Raw genomic sequence first — 13,733 nt, forward strand, 5'->3', positions numbered from 1 at the left:
TGACACCACTAGAGGGCGCAGGTGCGCTGACCCACAGATCCAAATAGCGTCTACAAAGCACCTGCAGCCCCAACCGCCCATGGCTCTGCTTCACTTGTCCACACTCTGATCTAAGACTGCAACGGAGGGTGAATGGCCTGGAAGTGCAGGAGTAATGTGCTCAGAGACCCCCAGGCAAGTATAACCAGGCCCCTACAAATGGGGTAATACAGTCACTGCATGGTAACCTGCCTGCCGCCTTCAAAAAAGTGCCCTTAAGGTTGCCATCCCAATTATCACACAGCGTTCAGCCCTAAGCTGGTGGAGGAATAATTGGCTGATGGACTGAACTGAAGCAAGCTGCAGCAGTGAGAGAGCAGTGCTGAATGAAAGCACGGCTCAAAGCCCGCATGCTTTACAAATCCTAGACACAAAGTTGTGTGCAGGCTAAGTTGAGCTACTGCCATGACAGGCGCCTTCTAAACGCCTTGATATGGAGGAGCCGAGCCAGCTGCGGCGTGAGCCTGGAAGCCTTTGAACCCCTGCCCGCCCATGAGAGGCAGGAGTGGAAACATCCAGTTAGGGATCTGTGAACACCTCCCCATTGGCACAGCGACTGGGATCCTTTTGCAAAGGATTTCAGGCTAAATCATTTCCCTCCAGTGACTGAAGTCTGGCCTCGCTAAGTGCGACGTGCATGAGGACAGGGCCCAGAAGGCAAATAGCACTGAGGTGCTGGAGGGGGCTCTCAGGAGTGGCCGGTTAAAATTCTGCCCTCAATTGAAGGGGAGAGCCAGGTGAGCACTTTGCTTCCGATGAGGGTCACATCTCTCTGCCAGAGATGACTTATCCCGTTAAAAACACTGGTTAAGAAACCAAAGATTCACTCTTCAAGCCAGTGTGGCAGACCCTCCCTCTTGGATCTCAAGCTCCAGCGCCAGCCTTATCCTATGAAACTATGAGCCAGCAGTGAGAATCCTCATGGGACAAGCTCTTCAGAGAAGTTGGGTACAAGGGAGGTTCCCTTTCCTAATGAGACCAGCTTCTAGGATTCTCCCCCTGGCTCTTTGCTTCCTGGCAGGATGCTGGAACCAGCCAGGCTGGTGTCTCATGTCCAAGGGTGAGACTTCTGACAATCTGACATCTGCAGGGAGGCAGAATGGCAGGTATGTGATTTTCCCTGCAGGAACATACCTACTGGCCGGTACTTTCCCTGGAGAAGATACTCTTCTCTCTCCATCTACACCCCCATCATTCTTGCAGTATCTGAATGCCTCATAATCATTAATAGATTTATCCTTACAACTCCCCAGTGAGATAGGGAAATTCTATCATCCCCATTTTATGGATGGGGAAACAGAGGCACAGCGTGGTCATGTGACTTGCTCACAGTCACACAGGGAGTTTGTGGCAGAGCTAAAGAATGAATCCAGGATTCGTAGCTTTGAGTCAATATCCTAACCACAAGACTGTCCTTGCTGTCTCTTAGATCCTGTCCCAGCTTTTCACCCTCTCCTTGAAGCCAGACAATACGGGTTGAACACGGGTGAATTAGAGCCACTCCAAACATGAACAAATACGGTTGGGAATCATTAGCAGATTTTTAAAATCGCCAACACTGCCAAGGCTATTTACCACCTCTGTTAACAAAGTACACTCAGGGCCGATCTCAGGAGCGTGGTATAAACACTGCCAGCCACTCACAAGAAGTTTGTTTGCCGAGTGCTGTGGTTGCCTTCCTTGGCCAGCGTTATGTAAGTGTTTGTGCTTAAATATCAGAGGATGAAGTGGGGGAGTGACTAGCATGCCCAGACCCTGGCCCCTTCTATTTGCATGTAGTGCACTCCTGGGAGAGAGAGGGCTTATCACAGGCCAAGGGAAACATTTGTGTGGGAGCCTGTTGTTAAAATATTGGCAGTGTGTTGGGAAATGGCTTGATTAAGGTGAAACTGACAACCAGCTTGGGGTGGAGACCAAGTGTGACTTTATCTTAAATAAGTAAAAGGGGACAATGACAGGCAAAAGTTCCCTCACACACAGCCAGAGAGGCTACTCTCCGGGAGATGGAATGACAAGAGCTGACTTTACTAACAGCCCGCAGAGGAGGGCAGGTATTCCACTAGCCAGAGACCCCTCTTCCTTATAGAAATCTAGGGATAATGCTTACAGAGGTAGGTTTGCTTGATATGGGAGTCACCGGATAAACATTCTGACCACACTTGTATGAAAAGGGGAGCTTTGTGTTGTACATCTTTCAGACACCTATCAGCAAAGAGACCGTCTCTGCTCTCGGTCCGGGCTATCTAGGTTCAGCAGGTTGGTGATAGATTTTAAGGCCAGAAAGGACCATAATGATCATTTAGTCTGACCTCCTGTGTAACCCAGGCCATAGAATGTCACCCAGTTACCCCGTATTGAACCTGATAACTGGTTATGGTTGTAGATGGTGGCTGCAGAGATTAGGTGAGAAATGGTGCTGATCACGTCCGAAAGGCGGAATTTCCCAGGATGCTCTAACCCTGTCAGCCAATCAGCATTCAGAGTGCCCATCTGAAGTTGATGGCATTGCACAGTGGCACCCCCGTGGTTTAGAGGCAGCCGGGATACAGAATACTCGCTCTTTTTCCCCTCATGCTCAGTCAGACCGGGGTGAGTCCCACCGAGGTGTGCTGGGTAACATCCCTCTCCCAGTCTCTCTCTGCTTCTGTGTGGTAGTGAGACTCTGTGCGGTCACGGCTGGGACACAGGGTTGATTTGAAATGCAAGAAATGCAATCTCGAGGAGCAGAAGGCAGCAAATGGAGCAACGCAGAGGGTTAGTGTTGCTGGCAAACAAGGGTGCCAGCGCTGTGGGGGCGACGTGTGTGAGAGCCTGGAGTGGGGTGGCCTAGTTCCCCCTGCACGTGGCTGAAGTGAGCAAGGGGAAACGGGGATTGTCGCCTGCAGCCACCAGCAGGAGAAGAAGCAGTGAGCAGCTGGGCCTGATTGGAAGCCAGTGTTGGCTGGCTATGGAAACACGTCACCGTGCTCTCCTCAGCATCAACTCCTGAGGGAGCAGTGGCAAATGTGAAGCCCATAGGTGGCCGTGGCCTTATAACAAGAGTAGGGTGGTGTGTCTGGGGGGGTGGTCCAACGGTAGTGTGAACTGAGTGTACATAAATAGAAAGCTGGGAGCTCTGTGTGAGCAGTAAGAGGGCCAGGGACAGAGCAAGGGCAGAGGAGGGAAATACAAAGAACATGGCCAAAGAAGGAAGAAAAGGGAAGAGAAAAGTAGAAGAAGCAGAGTAAGGGAGAGAGCAAAGTAGAAGTGGAACTAATCAGAGTCCTTAGTGGACATTAATTCCCGCCCTGTACTTTGGGCCCTTGGCTAGTGTAAGAGGATAAAAGTCAACTATTGCTGCTGGTTAACAAATTAACTCCTTTTGCTTAAGTGAGAGAGGCTCCTGCTTTTAACAATGAAAGTCCCAGGCTCAAAAACCCCTTTAATGGCCCAAGTAGGATTATCCTCACAGCCAGCCTTCCTCACTAGCCCAGCCCTGCATTACCTGGGCGGGTAAATCCCAGCGATGGACTGTGTGGGGCAGCCCATGAAGAAGAGGGGCAGGCAGCAGAGGATGGAGAGGAGGAGCACCATCAGTGCAAACCGTGGGATGGCTTTGATAGAGAAGCCAAAGCGCTTCATGATGATCCCTCCTAGAAGCATCCCCAGCGCGGCCACGGGCAGGTTCACAGCTCCTGCAGTGAGAGAAGAGGCAGCAACCATGAGTGCACGAGGGGAGCTCTCCTGGACAAGAGCCCTTCAGAAGTGGGGGAGTGTGGTGGGAGGGGGAACCACAGATCTTTCAAGCTCCTGAGGCCAGTTACTTGCCGCAGTAGCTGGTGCCCACTAGTGGCCCCAGGCTGAGATGTTTCATGGGCGATAGGACGTTTCTTTTTCAGAAACCCTAAGCAGAACCTTTGCAGCAATTAGGTCATGCCTCCTTCTTCCCCAGCTGTGGTCCTAAGTCAGGGGCTGTGATGCCAGCTCCGCTCCTCTCAAGGGGTTCCCTCGAGGCTGGGGGAATTCCTAGGTGTAGGAGAGTAAAGAGTTAAAGCTGGACAAGTGGTCAGGCCTAAGCTACAGGGAACAGGATCAAGGCAAGGACAAACCTTGTTTCTGTTAATTGGTGTGAATTTTAGTTAGAGTCTGTTATCTTTTTCTTCTTTTCCTCCCTTCGTGGCCATCTGTGCTGGGAATGAGGTTAATAAAATACCTATTGCTATTTCTGTGCAAGGCCTTGGTGGGAAGAAAGCATTATCTTCCTTCCCCCCAGCATGCCTTTACTTCAAAGAATGTTAGTGTAAAATGTATAGGTTTTAAGATGATGTGCCTGCCCTCTGTAAGGTAATCCTGTAAACAACAAACAGGGGCAGGTATAATTGTATTCATTATGTAGTTGTTAATATTCATTTCATAGGTGTCAGTGTAACCAAATAAGGGTCTATGGGGAGTTGCTGGACATGTATACATTTACATACTGTTATGGATAAAAGAATTGTAAAGTAACCCCCTCGTTGCTCACTCATGGCGTCGAGGTGGAACGAGCAGGCAATAAAGGGTTCTGTCTCTCCAATCCATGCCCAGGACAACCTGTTTGGTTATTTCTAACACTAGGTAGCTGGTTAAACTGGCTTGACAGCCCCTTTGCTGTAGCGTGGCGGAGAATCTGGCCCATGGTGGGGAGACTATATTAATTTTACATATCCACCGAATCCTTCTCCACAAAGGCACTTTCTCTAACCAATGTCTTTGAAACATCTCCTTGACTTTGCCCTGCCCAAGTCAGTGGGGTTGCCTGGTGCTCATGACAGCAGCCTCTAGCCCACTAACAATAAGGTCAGCCATGGATAATCCGACTCATGGACATCACCACGGTCTCCTCCTCGTAAACACCCTAGGGCAGGAAAAGGGAAACGACTTGGATTGGCTCAAGACCAGAGGGTGGAGGTCCCTGAATCTGCCAATATCCTTCCCAGCTGTCACGCTAGGAGAATGCACTTCCCATGTTTTCCCTCTTTCTATATAAAAAAGCCATGGAAAACATGGACTCGGGGGCCCCCCATCTGTAATGCATTTGCTGCATTTCAAATCTGCCCTTTGACTTCAGGGCCATTCACCCACTCTCACTGGGACACAGACATGAGTCTCACCAATGAGGAAGTTGGCGTAGGAAGAGGTGGTGCCATACTGTTTCTCCAGGAACTTGTTGAGGAAGGTGGAGAGACCGGCTATGACCGAGGAGAAGCTGCACTGAGCCAGAACCAGGAGAATGAAGAGGGGGTTGAGGAGCAGCTTGAGAAAGATCCGAGGGAATTCTACAAGGAAACAAGGAGGAGGAAGTAATTTACCCAAGAAGAGGTCATGCCAACAATTCGTCCCATGAAAACAAAGCTTCGAAACAGCCTTTCCGTGATGATTTAATATAGCAATCTCCGGAGGACAGGTGGGTTCTGCCATTGGAGAAAGCTGACCCGGCGAGACAGTTCCCAGAAGAATGGTCATATTGGAATGGGGAGGTGAGGCTGCTGTCCACCCTTCTGTCTCTGTTTTTTCTGAATTCAGACACCCAGCCCAGCTTGTAATATTGCCTAGTTGTCTCACACTGACTTGTTAAAAGGCAGGCCTGATCTTCAGCTGGGATAAACTGATGAATCTCCATTGACTTTAATAGAGCCATGATGATTTACACCAGGGGCAGATCTAGCCCAATGACTCTGGCTGCAGGGAAAATTAACTACTCTTTCATTTGAATAAATTACGGTGTATAATTCTTTATTCTGAAAGGCCAATCTGAGACCACCTGCATCAGACGGGCCAGCCTAATGATACTCCACAGACAGCTGACTGACCCCAGTTACTCATGGCCTCTGACATTCTGTTCAGCACCTCCTTATCTTTGATCATTTCTCTTTAGGAGACAGTTTGTCCCTGTGGGGAAGACGAAACATCCCTGTCTGCAGGCTCCCAGGCAGCAAAGCCATGTGCTGCCCCGGGGGGAGGGTGGCACGTGCTCTGCTAACAACATGTAACGGCTGCGAGTCAGGGTGCGCTTGTGTCCCCAGTCCCTTTCCCCCTGGAGAGAGCTACATTTCAACAGACACAGTTACAATGAGTCTGAGGGTCTACACCCTATGCCCCCTTCCACCAATCTGCACCTTGTATCCCCTACAGAGTCTGACAAAAAATTTCCACCATGCCTAAGTGACTTAGGAGCCTCAGTCCCACTTTCAAAAGAGACTTGAGCCCCAGGCGCTTACATCCCTGGGAGACTAATGTCACTTTTGAACATGAGACTTGAGTGCTTTGGAAGATTTGTCCCTCAGCTCAGGAAACCCTCTGATTAGACGAGCTGAGAGTGCAGTGAGGAGTCTAGGCAGCAACACTCAAGGAAGTTACCCAGTGCCTGCCTAGCCGTAGCGAGTGTGCCGGCTGTGAGAATCACTCCCCTTCCTCAGCACGTTACCACTCACTCAAACAATCACAGTGAACGACTAGAATAGGAGCCCTTTACTTTTAATGAACTCTATCAGGGAGACTTCTTCAGCCTTTGCCTTCTCCATCTTCTTCAGCATGTCTGCCTCCGCGCCTGCATCCTGGGGAAAGCAGAGAGAAGCACAGCTTACACCGACAGGCACAGGCAGGTGAGAATGGGGGCTGAAAACTTCCCCATAACTGTCTTGGGGAGGCTGCTGTCATACAGTTGTGGTCACACGCAGAGGCACAGGTGACAGCGTGACAAGCAGGAAAGCATAGGCACCCACTTCCAAAGCAATGAGAGCCAGCTCAGCCCAGGGAGTATTTCAAGGTGCATTGCTCCTTGGAGAGGCTAAAGGGGAAGACAAAGAGATGTGCTTTCCATTGCCAGCTGTGTCCTGGTGGAGTGAAGCTGATCTTTGATCTTTTGCCCAGGCTGCCGCACTTGCCCAGGCTGCAGCAGTGAAGGAGTTAATTATCTGAGCAGCTACTCAAGTTTGCCCTCTGTAGGCTCCGGAGTAGAGCTGGATGGGAAGTGGTTTTCCTCCCTGAGAAATGTTGAGATTCGGGGGGGGAATCCCCACACTGAACTGGGATGAAAAGTCAAAAATCTCCAAAACTGTCACAAACCAAATATCGGGGGGGAAATTCAGGTTGGGTCAATTGAAAGAAAATTATGAAATCTTTTGTTTCAATTTAGATCTTTTTTCTTTACTATAAATTAACTTAAATTTCAAAAGGAAGAATTGTTCCAAACCCAAAACCAGAACGTTTCATGTTGATAACATCAAAGCGAGACATTCTGACAATTTAGAAGCTTCCCCTCCAAAACTGTTCTCGAAATGGGGAATTCGTCCAAACCGGCTCTTTCCATTTCAGTTTCAATGAATCGGTGTTTCTGACCAAGAACATATTGTGCAAAAATTCCCACCCCGCTCTGCTACCCAGCTCGGAACTGCGTTGCCACCCCACAGCAGATTTCCACTTTGAACAATTATTCTCTGGGAGCCCTCTGCTGGTGTCCCTGTTATCGTTTGCATGATCTTGTCAAAGATAGACCAGGATAAAGGGTGGTAAAGCCACTGTAAGGAGAGGGAGAGGAAAGGGGTAAAAAAGCACAGAATGACGAGGTGGGCTATAACAGGGAGATGGGAGGAAAGAGGCTAACGAAACAGATGCAAGCGCAGTGAAAACTCGATTCTTACAGAGAGGATTGTGTCTTACTCAAAAATACAACTAAGTGAATGTAGTGGTGATAAAAAGACTGACGCCTTGGTAAATTAAATAGGAACATAGGAGCTGCGAGCAGTCCATCTAGTTCAGGATCTTGTCTCCTGAAACTCTTGTTTTCTGTCTATCTTCTCTGAATCTCGACAAGTTCCTTGACAAGATAGCTTGCAGCAGTGAGTTCCACAGGCTCGTCGTGTGCTATGTGAAACATCTCCATTTATCCCCACGCCTGAAACATCACAAGCCTCTCCAGTGTGCCTCACTCTTGACCTGGGAGCCCGAGTCCAGGGAGGCTCACTGTCCTGGCCCAGGCAGTGGGCTGAAATTGGCACTGAGGTGCCAAGAGTAATGGCTGCATTTGGAATGTGGACGCTGGACTGAGACTGCCAACTCTCGTCACACAGTTTGGTAATCAGACATTCATGCACTGTAAGTTTTACTGCTAAAACAAGAGGAGTCAATGCACCGTGTAGAGACCCTTCCATATGGGGAAAGAAATCCAATCATAGTTCCTGCCCCATAGAGCTCCCAGTCTAGGTGTGTTAAAGGAGGCAGCAGGTGGACAGAACATAGAGACAGGATGGGATGCGTGGGAGGATGAGCTAATGAAATGGATGAGAAGAAGTCTCAGCTTGCCACCTGTCTGACCAATGCCAGATTTGGTTTTCTGCTCCGCCCAAGTTAATTGCAAGAAAATGAAGGAGTCTGTCCCTTTAGGACATTGGCTAGGGGCTCATTAGGAAAACTTCTCACATGCCAAGCCTCACAAACATGTATCAGAATGGCCACCATGCTGTCCCCCTTCCCTTGTCTCTGTTCCCCATTACTGCCCTGGAAGGAGATGCATGTCACCATGTAAACCACTGCCAAATGGCTCTGAGCACAACACTGCTCTGCCCCGGCAATGCCTGGCCTTACCTGCCCTTTGAACATGTACCGAGGGAAGAAGAAATAGGGAATGGAGGTGAGCAGCAGACAGCCTGAAGAGATGAGCAGCCCCAGCCACCAGGCCCCGATCCAGCGTTGGTCATGTGGTGTCAAATTCATGAACTCTGAAAAACCCAGGGAGGAGTGAAGTTACTCAGTGTCCGAACAGGACTCCCGTGAACACAACATGGCTCTGTCCCCCAGCTGGCTGGACTAAGTATTGAGATGTATGCATCTCAACTGCCTTTGACTCATCAGAGTTAGTCCTTTATCTCAAACCCTGGGGGGCTCCCGCCCATTAGTCTGAAGGCCCCAGGTTCAATCCCTAGCTGTCCTCACTAGTTCTTTATTTTTACACATTCTTGGCCCAAAATAGAAACAAAGAAAAAATACGAGTTCCACTCAAATCCATTCCCTAGGGGATAGAGAAGCAAGAAGGTTTGTATGAAGCATCGTGCAATATAGACCAAGCGCCAGCTCCCCAGCTGGGATAAATGGGCTAACTCCATTCAAGTCACAGAGACATTCTTCATTGAACTCAGTGCAGCTGCACAGACCTGCATCAGCCGAGGATCTGTCCCTAAATGTTTCCCCACAGTGAGGGCCATAGCTCCTGGTGAGGAAGGACCCTGCTGTAGGATCGGTTGGCCATGAGCAATGGCCTTGAATGGCCTGGGCCAGGGCCCAGCAGTAGGGCAGAGAGAGATCTCAAGGCCAACCCGCAAGATGAGGTACTGGAACCCCTCAGACACAGGTTGTCAAGGGACGAAGCAACGGCTGCATCTCCAGCTTGTCCCTGGCACAGCAAAACTGGCAGAGGAGTGGCACATGGGCCTCAGGGTTCATGGCGCCCTGCCTGCCTGCCTGCCTGCCATCAGCAAAGCATCTGTCTCTATTCCTGGGGACCGGTCATATCTCAGTGGTGAAGGAGTTAAAGAAGTCTCTATTCCATCAGCCTTTGCCTTTGGGCAGATGGCATGTTTGCAATCCAGACGCACTGTGCAGTCAAGAAGGTGACTGGAAATTTTAGTAGCCACTTTCCTGGAAAGAATCCCCGTCCCATTGTTCCCAGGTTTGGCACCTTTCGGCTGGCTGAGATTAAGGAAGAGCCCGTCGCCTCTGCTCGTGAAGAAAGAGCCTTAATGAGAGTGGCTTCCGAATGTCTAAGATACCGGCACTCACACCCTTCTCCAGAGACTGGAGGAGAGATGAGAGAGTCGCGCCGCTTCCAGCACAGACATCCTTCGGCCGGGCGGCATTACTCACCCGAGGTCGAGAGATCACTTGGGTTGGCATGGAAAGCGCATCTTGCCATTGTGAGCGCTTGAGGAGTGGAAAAGGAACAAACAGCAGTCTTGAGCCTTTGCTTCTCAGCCCAGACTTCCTGCCATCCAGGAATAAACCAGGGTCCGGTGTGAGCAAAGCCCACACCCGGCCAAAACAATTGCCTGGCTGCCCTCACCAGAACCAATCCATTCCTGGGTGTGTGACGACATCAAGGGGCGACCATAGAGAGGATGCTAAATCTGTGTGTCTCCAGAGAGATGAAGCCTAGCTCTTTTTACACTCCCTGCCCTTGACGCATTTATTTTTCTTATCTGGCACCAGACAGAAGTGTCACATGGCCCAGATCTCTCTGAGGAAACACAGGAAAAGCCACATGAATGATGAAGCTGTGGAGAATTTGCTAACAATAGATCCCGGCATGTGCAGTAGATAAAGAAAGGACTCCCTCCTGCCGGGAGCCAGACAAACAGGCGGGAGCTGGGTTCTCATCCCACCTTTACTTTGCGGCGTGGGGCATCTCTTCTCAATGGCCGTGTTTACCTGGGTGGCTGCAGCGCTGCTGGAAGCACTTGATTAAACCCCAAACCAACACTATTCCAGGCCACATCCTCGCAGCAACGGTCTTTTCGTTCTGGGTTTGTACAGCACCGAGCGCAACGGGGGCCTGATCCATTACTGAGGGCTCCTAGGCACTCCCGCAGTACAAATCATTAATGATACTAATCTTCATAATCCAGGAGCATCTTGGGGGCCCAGCTGAGATTGGCGCCACTCTGTGCTAAGCTCTGCACAGACACAGTTCCAGCCCCGAAGATCTAAACAGACAAGGTGGGAGGGGATGTGACCTTGGTACGGTCACACAGCAGGTCACTGGCAGAACCAGGAGTAGAAGCCAGATGCCCCAAGGCGCAGGACATAGCACTATCACCTGGACCATGCTACCTCCCCAGTATGCAGCAAGTAAGTGGGCCTGGCCTGGCTTGAGTAGAGAGGACTTGTCAGAAGTGTGTCTGCCCTCACCAATACAGCGGCACCCTTGTTCCCCCCGAGTCTTTACAGTGGGCTAGATTCTGGAATCACTACAACTATTTTCCATTCAGCGATTCAATAAACACCACAGAAAATCCACAGATGGGCTCTGGCTCACTAAGCTCTTTGCCGGTCATCTCATGCTATCCTCGTCTGTTGGCTGTCCCCAGACAGGAGATCTAGCTGATGGCCATACCCAGGCCTTAGAATACATTCTATGTGGCTGTTCCTTTCAACTGGCAAAGGATTTCCTGATTCACCACAGCCAGCGCACATGTTCCAGACAACAGGCATTTCAAAGTGGCTGTTGCCTTCCCGATGCAAAGCGGAGCCTTAGAAAGTCCAGTGCTAGTTGGGGAATACTCACTCACGTCAGATCTGCCAATGTCCACAAACAGCCGCAGCACCCCGGACCCCAGCAAGTATCCAAATGCGGGGCCAAACATAGCGATGGAAAACAGGATCGCTGAAAGCGAGAGAGGAGAAAAGCACCAGAGTGAGCGGGAGATTACCGAGAGAGCAATTGTTTCATTGTAGATTTGGCATTTATCTTCCCAAGTAAGGCAAAAAGGATGTCACAATATCGTCTTTTACCAACTGACAGCTAACTAATGCCTCCTCTATTGCTCAGCTATTATGTGCAGTTTATCCAACAGATGCATTAGAGATGAGAAAGGCAGCTGCCATCCCAACCATCACAATCACGCCTTTGCCTTCCAATGTTGCAAAATCAATGCTTATTGCTGCACTTTGTGCATCACCTGCTACTTATCGCGGTGCTATGACAATCTGCAAGGATGGAAACAGCGAGGAGCCATCCCTGTGGCTGTGCACAGTGCTTGCAGGATCAGGGAGCCAAACCACATGTCAAAGTGGGTGTCTGTAGCCAGATATCTGCAGGCATCAGGGTCCAGATCCTCAAAAGTATTTGGGCACCTAACTCTCATTGAAATCCATGGGAGTTAGGCACTTAAGTTCCAGTGAGGATCTATACCCTAGGTACATTGTGGGTGCATGACACTGAACACCATATGCCTTTGGGCATGTCTGAAGTGCTGCTGCAGCAGGCATCAGAGCTGCAGCATTGATTGAGCGGGTCTGTGTAGAACCGCTCAGTCGACGGGAGTGCGCTCTCTGGTTGACTCAATTAGTCCACCTCCCCGAAAAGCGGATGGCAGCGTCGACAGGAGGGCCCATCGACCACTGCCGCCAGTGTAGACCAGCCCTAAGTCTTCAATTCAGCAAAGTCCTTAACCCCATCCCTTTTCAGCAAAGCACTTAAGCTCTGTTTTAGCGTTAAGCACATACTCCAGTCTCACTGAAGTCAAGGTGGCTCGAGCACATGGTTAAGGGCTTTGCTGAATTAGGGTCTCCATGAAGCTTAGATGTGAAGGTATCTGACATGCCCATGCTCCTTTAAGTGTGTTGCTCCTTTAAAGACAATAAGACGGAGCATTTACCCCAAAACAGAACACAAGAAGACTTTCTGAAGAGGAAGGACATTAGGACAAAGAGTTGTTTTTATTTTATCAATAAATTATACTGTGGAACTCCTTGCCACTGGAAGTAATTGAGCCCAAGAAGTTAGCACAGTTCAAAAAAGGATGGGACGTTTATGTGGATAACAAGAATATCCAGAGTTATAAAAGTTAATGCTAATATAAATTTTGTAAGGGGTATTAAATCTCGTGCTTTAGGGCTAAAACTAATCTCAAAGTATTAGAGATCAGGATCAGACTTTTGGGGGAGGGCAGATTATACCTCTTCTTCTACTGTTGCATTCTTACACCTTCCTCTGAAGCAGTTGGGGCTGGTCACTGTCAAAGATGATACTGAACTAGATGGATCGTAAGTCTGATCTAGTATGGCCAGTCTATGTTCCTATAATCATGATATACATCTAAATGGTCAGTTTACATAAGAACTATTTTGTCTCCAACGTGAAGCACTCCAGACTGTGGGATCCAAAAGAATACTAAAGGTCCTCAGGTGCTGCCTCCTCACACGGAGTGAAGTGAATATGGTTTTATGCATGCAGCTGGGCCCTAAATCTGTAACCACTAATTAGAAACAGAACCTCCTGGCCAGGTTTTCAGCAGTGCTCACCATGTTGAGTGCATCATGTGTGCTGAGCTCTTTGGAAAATCTGGCCCCACTAGATGGTACCGAGCGTGTGAAAATCTTGGCTCTTTTAAAAATCTGTCCCTTGTAGGAAAATGAAGTAAGAAAGGACACAGCAGCAGGTAGGAGAATGGACATTAAGAGGAAGGGTAGTGTGGATACCAGTCTAATAGGCGATACTGATGGTACAATGACTGTGCCAAATCGGGTAAGGAATGTGAGCGAAGCCAAACAGCAAAAATTAAGATGTTTGTACACCAGTGCAAGGACCCTGGTTAACAAAATGGAGGAACTAGAGCTACTGGTGCAGGAAGTGAAACCAGATATTACAGGGATGACAGAAATATGGTGGATAGTAGTCATGACTGGAGTACAGGTATTGAAGGGTATGTGCTTTTTAGGAAAGACAGAAATAAAAGCAAAGGTGGTGGAGTAGTGTTGTATATTAATGATGAGATAGACTGTAAAGAAATTAGAAGTGATGCAATGGATAAGACAGAGTCTGTCTGGGTGAAAATCACATCAGGCAAGAAAGCTACTAGAGCTTCTCCTTGGATAGTGTTTGGGTTGTGTCACAGACCACTGGGATCCAATTTGGATATGGAGAGAGACCTCCTTAGTGTTTTTAATGAAGTAACTACTACTGG

The 13,733-nt window shown here is 49.1% G+C and overlaps 1 protein-coding gene across 1 annotated transcript in view; it reads right to left on the minus strand.

The window, feature by feature from the left end:
- The window catches only part of SLCO2A1 (solute carrier organic anion transporter family member 2A1), a 104,015-nt gene that overhangs the window by 15,676 nt on the left and 74,606 nt on the right, over positions 1 to 13,733 (minus strand). The window contains exons 6-10 of the mRNA XM_067538703.1: positions 11,333 to 11,431; positions 8,641 to 8,774; positions 6,530 to 6,611; positions 5,169 to 5,333; positions 3,524 to 3,713 (exon numbers count right to left, since the gene is read on the minus strand). Of these exons, the coding sequence (XP_067394804.1) occupies positions 3,524 to 3,713; positions 5,169 to 5,333; positions 6,530 to 6,611; positions 8,641 to 8,774; positions 11,333 to 11,431 (670 nt within the window). The remainder of the gene's footprint in view (positions 1 to 3,523; positions 3,714 to 5,168; positions 5,334 to 6,529; positions 6,612 to 8,640; positions 8,775 to 11,332; positions 11,432 to 13,733) is intronic.

Source organism: Emydura macquarii, unplaced genomic scaffold, assembly GCF_026122565.2.
Source record: "Emydura macquarii macquarii isolate MOO-44397 ecotype Brisbane River unplaced genomic scaffold, CSIRO-AGI_Emac_v2 contig_499, whole genome shotgun sequence".
Taxonomy (NCBI): Eukaryota; Metazoa; Chordata; order Testudines; family Chelidae; genus Emydura; species Emydura macquarii.